The sequence below is a fragment of the Rhamphochromis sp. 'chilingali' genome, assembly GCF_963969265.1.
Source record: "Rhamphochromis sp. 'chilingali' genome assembly, chromosome: 2".
Lineage (NCBI taxonomy): Eukaryota > Metazoa > Chordata > Actinopteri > Cichliformes > Cichlidae > Rhamphochromis > Rhamphochromis sp. 'chilingali'.
In genome coordinates, this window is record NC_137930.1 from 21918603 (window position 1) to 21922293 (window position 3691).

The following is a 3691-nucleotide window of genomic DNA, read 5'->3' on the forward strand; positions in this document are numbered from 1 at the left end:
GCAGAAGTTGGAACAGTTTGTTGCCAGGATGGGACGGGTCCTTCAGTATCTGCGCTGCTCTAGTCCGGCATCTCCTGGTGTAGGTGTCCTGAAGCGGGGGGAGAGCAATCCTGCAGCAGCGTTCTGCTGTACGGATCACTCTCTGGAGAGCTTTTTGGTCCTTCACACAGCTGTTCCCGAACCACGATGTCATGTTCTGTGTGAGGATGCTCTCCACAGCGCCTGTATAGAAAATCCTGAGGATCTTTGGAGAGACCCTGAACTTCCTCAGTTGTCGTAGGTGATACAGGCGCTGCCTAGCCTTTTTGGTCTGGACCTGAATGTGGGCAGCCCATGTCAGGTCTGAGGAGATGTGGACACCAAGATACTTGAAGGACTGCACCCTCTCCACTGGAGCTCCATTGATGATAATGGGCTTGTAGTCTCTGTGCTGACCCCTTCTGAAGTCCACCACCAGCTCCTTGGTCTTGCTGACGGGATGAAGTGAACTACACCATTTTTGTTACGTATTTGCATATTTCTGACAATCAAGAAGTTATATTTTGTCTCTGAAAAGTCATTGCAGGAGTTCTAATGCAGGTTTTTCAAACTACTAGGATACGGCAGACCATAAAAGACCAAACCACAAGACAACTATCATGAAGAGAACTATGTATAAACCCAGCTCTGGAGAAAATGGGATGCTGTAAGAGCAAAAGAAAAACAGAATTTAAGGACTTGATCTAATAACTCGATATTTTATTTAAAATAGTACACAGAAATCATATCAAATGTTTAAATTGACGTGTCACTGTATTTCTTTGTCTTGTTTTATTCACACCTGTAAAATATATATATATATAAATAAATAAATACACTGTGTGGCTCATCTGTTACAGTGACTTTGCTGCCAATGCTGTTACCATTATGCACCTGGAACCTTTGGTGGCGTTATGGTCACTGCCACATAAGTTACGTTAATGTTATAATTAGTGCTGTCAAAATTATCGCGTTAATTGTTAAGATCAACGCGAAATGTTTAATGCATTAAAAAAATTTAACGCTGATTTTGTTTTTTTATTAATTTCCTGTAATCTAAGACCTTTAAATTCATGAGCACCTCTGGAGGAGGGGGCAACAGTGTGCTATGCTGGCGTTTGGCCTGACAGAAATGATTAGAAGAAGAAGTGACACCATGCTACTATCTAGCTAACACTAGCTAACACACGCAAGCATGGACGAGGGCGGACTTTTGGGTGGAAAGTTTCTCTTTAAGAAGTTGCCTGATGGCTTGTTGGACAAAACGAGAGTAAGATGCACAATTTGCAAAGCTGAATTCAAGTACCACAGAAGCAGTTCATCACTGGCGTATCACCTGAGAGCAAAACACCCAACTGAATCCACCTCTACGGGACCTCGCCAGTCTACGCTTCAGGAGTATGGTGCTTGTGGACGAATAACAAAAAATGTGAGAGAAAAGGTAACCAATTCCTTGGTTGTTTGGATAGCTAAAAACTGCCGACCAGTTAGCATAGTAGAAGATGATGGACTGAGAGAAGTCATTCGTGCTGCATCAGGAGATGAGTGTTACAATCTGCCCTCGAGAGGAACCATTGTGTCGAGACTGCACACTTTGTATGGGGACCAGAGGGCTCAGCAGTCCAGCAAGCTTGTGCAAGTAAGGAATGTCGCTCTCACCGGAGACCACTGGACTTCGGTGAACAACGATAATTACTTGGGGGTCATGGCGCATTTTATTGATAACGACTGGACTATGCAATCGTTTGCACTAACAGTGAGTAAAACTGAAGCGAGACACTATGCTGAGGCGTGTGCTGACCATTTTCTGAATGTTGCAAACGAATGGAAAATCAAGGACAAGGTAACCACGCTTGGCACCGACAGTGCTCGTAACATGGTTGCAGCCGCCAGACTACTTCCATTTGAACACATGCCCTGCATGGCCCACATTCTGCAAAGAACGGTCACAGTTTCTCTTAATGACAGCGCATTTGAAAGGGCTCTGGCCAAATGTCGCAAGATTGTTGGACATTTTAAGCATAGTCCAGCAAACGCTCAGGAATTAAAGGCACAGCAAGCTGCACATGGACATCAAACAGAACCGCTTGTTCAGGACGTTCCAACAAGATGGAACTCCACCCTAGAGATGATCAAGCGGATCCAGAGAAACAAATTTGGGCTGACCACCATCCTGACTCAACAAAACAGCAAGGTGACTATGTTGACTGACCAGGAGCTTGACAGACTGCAAAAGCTGGAGGAACTACTGGAACCTTGCAGGTAAATACATTTTGTTTCTCATGATTGTGTGTCTATCTTTGCATTCTAGCTTTGTTTTCAAGTATGTTCTCCACCTCCACCTCTCTGTGTATTTTCATATGTAGTTTTTATGTTTGTCTCTGTGTGATTAATAGAAAAATACAGACTTGATCTTTCTATTGCAGATATGTTACCGAACTGCTGGGAGGAGAGCGGTATGTCTCTTGTTCCATGGTGTTGCCAGCCTTGTGTCATTTGTTCAGGATTATGGAGCCCTCAGATGATGACCCAGTCTACGTTTTGAGGTTTAAGAAGATTTTTACCACAGACCTAGCTCAGCGGAGGGACAGCAGCAATCTCACATGGCTGAAGATCGCTACTGCCCTTGATCCCAGGTTTAAAGATCTTAAATGCCTTTCCAAAGATGAAAGAAGAGAGGTGTGGGCATCAGTACATGACCTTCTGATGTCAGAGACGGATGCACACCAACCATCTGCTCAGACAACAGAGGAACCCTCACCAAAGAAGAGCAAGATGTCCATCTGCTTGCTGGGTTCTCCTGATTCAGATACAGAGGAAGAGGAAGATGCTATAGACTGCTGTCTGAATCTGTACAAAGCAGAGCCCAAAATTGACATAGGAGAGTGTCCACTACAGTGGTGGTTAAAGAGAGAAGGAGCACATGCCAGGCTGGCACCTATTGCACGCAAGTACCTGTCAACCCCTGCAACCACAGTGCCTTGTGAGAGATTATTCTCACTCTCAGGTCACATCATTCAAAAGAAGCGTGCTTCTTTGTCATCAGACAATGTAAACAGAATAGTCTGCCTCAGTAACTGGCTGAGTGCAAAGAAGGACTAATCCAGATTGCTCCTTTGAAGTGAAAAATGTTCAACATTCTGGGTTTTCAGCTGTGTCTTTTTGTGTTTTAAATACTGAGTTTTGTGCACCCTTTATTGTTATGATATTCACTTTAACCTGTAGGCCTGGGTTCAGTCACTGTTGATGGCCTTAAAGGTTTTTTGTAAGTTTTCACTGTGTTAAAGATTGATGAAAACTATTAAAATTCTCTTTGAATTTCAGCATACATTCTTTGTGTTTATTCTGCATTTACTTCATTGTGTTGCATAAATGTCTGTTACAATCTTAAAATATAAAGAATAAAAAAATGTAATTGGAGCCAGGCTATTAATAAAGTAATTGAGATTAATCGCAATTAATAACAGAAAATTGTGAGATTAGTTAGTTAATTTTTTTTAATCTATTGACAGCACTAGTTATAATAGATTATAACAGGGATCTGGGCCTTCTTATGCAGGTGTGATTAAATTTCCATTGGGCGAAAACCCAACCAAACAAAAAAACTACACTTTCTTAAGGCAACAATATTTGAAGGTTTTCTATATGGTGGCCAGGTGTAAGATACAGGGAG

At 42.5% G+C, this 3691-nt stretch overlaps 1 protein-coding gene across 1 annotated transcript; it reads left to right on the forward strand.

Moving 5' to 3' along the window:
• Positions 1 to 982: 982 nt before the first annotated feature.
• Positions 983 to 3391, forward strand: LOC308393031 (E3 SUMO-protein ligase ZBED1-like). Its single transcript, XM_080876465.1, has 3 exons — positions 983 to 1666; positions 1856 to 2280; positions 2445 to 3391. The coding sequence occupies exons 1-3, from the start codon at positions 1214 to 1216 to the stop codon at positions 3118 to 3120; spliced, it is 1554 nt and encodes a 517-aa protein (XP_080732591.1). The 5' UTR covers positions 983 to 1213; the 3' UTR covers positions 3121 to 3391.
• The last annotated feature ends 300 nt before the right edge of the window (positions 3392 to 3691 follow it).

What these genes read in the sequence shown, in the direction of transcription:
- LOC308393031 (XM_080876465.1), top strand. Translation starts at nt 1,214, where the DNA reads ATGGACGAGGGCGGACTTTTGGGTGGAAAGTTTCTCTTTAAGAAGTTG. An exon ending in AGCTTGTGCAAGTAAGGAAT is followed by an intron (nt 1,667 to 1,855) that starts GTCGCTCTCACC and finishes TGGAAAATCAAG; the next exon opens with GACAAGGTAACCACGCTTGG. An exon ending in GAACTACTGGAACCTTGCAG is followed by an intron (nt 2,281 to 2,444) that starts GTAAATACATTT and finishes TTTCTATTGCAG; the next exon opens with ATATGTTACCGAACTGCTGG.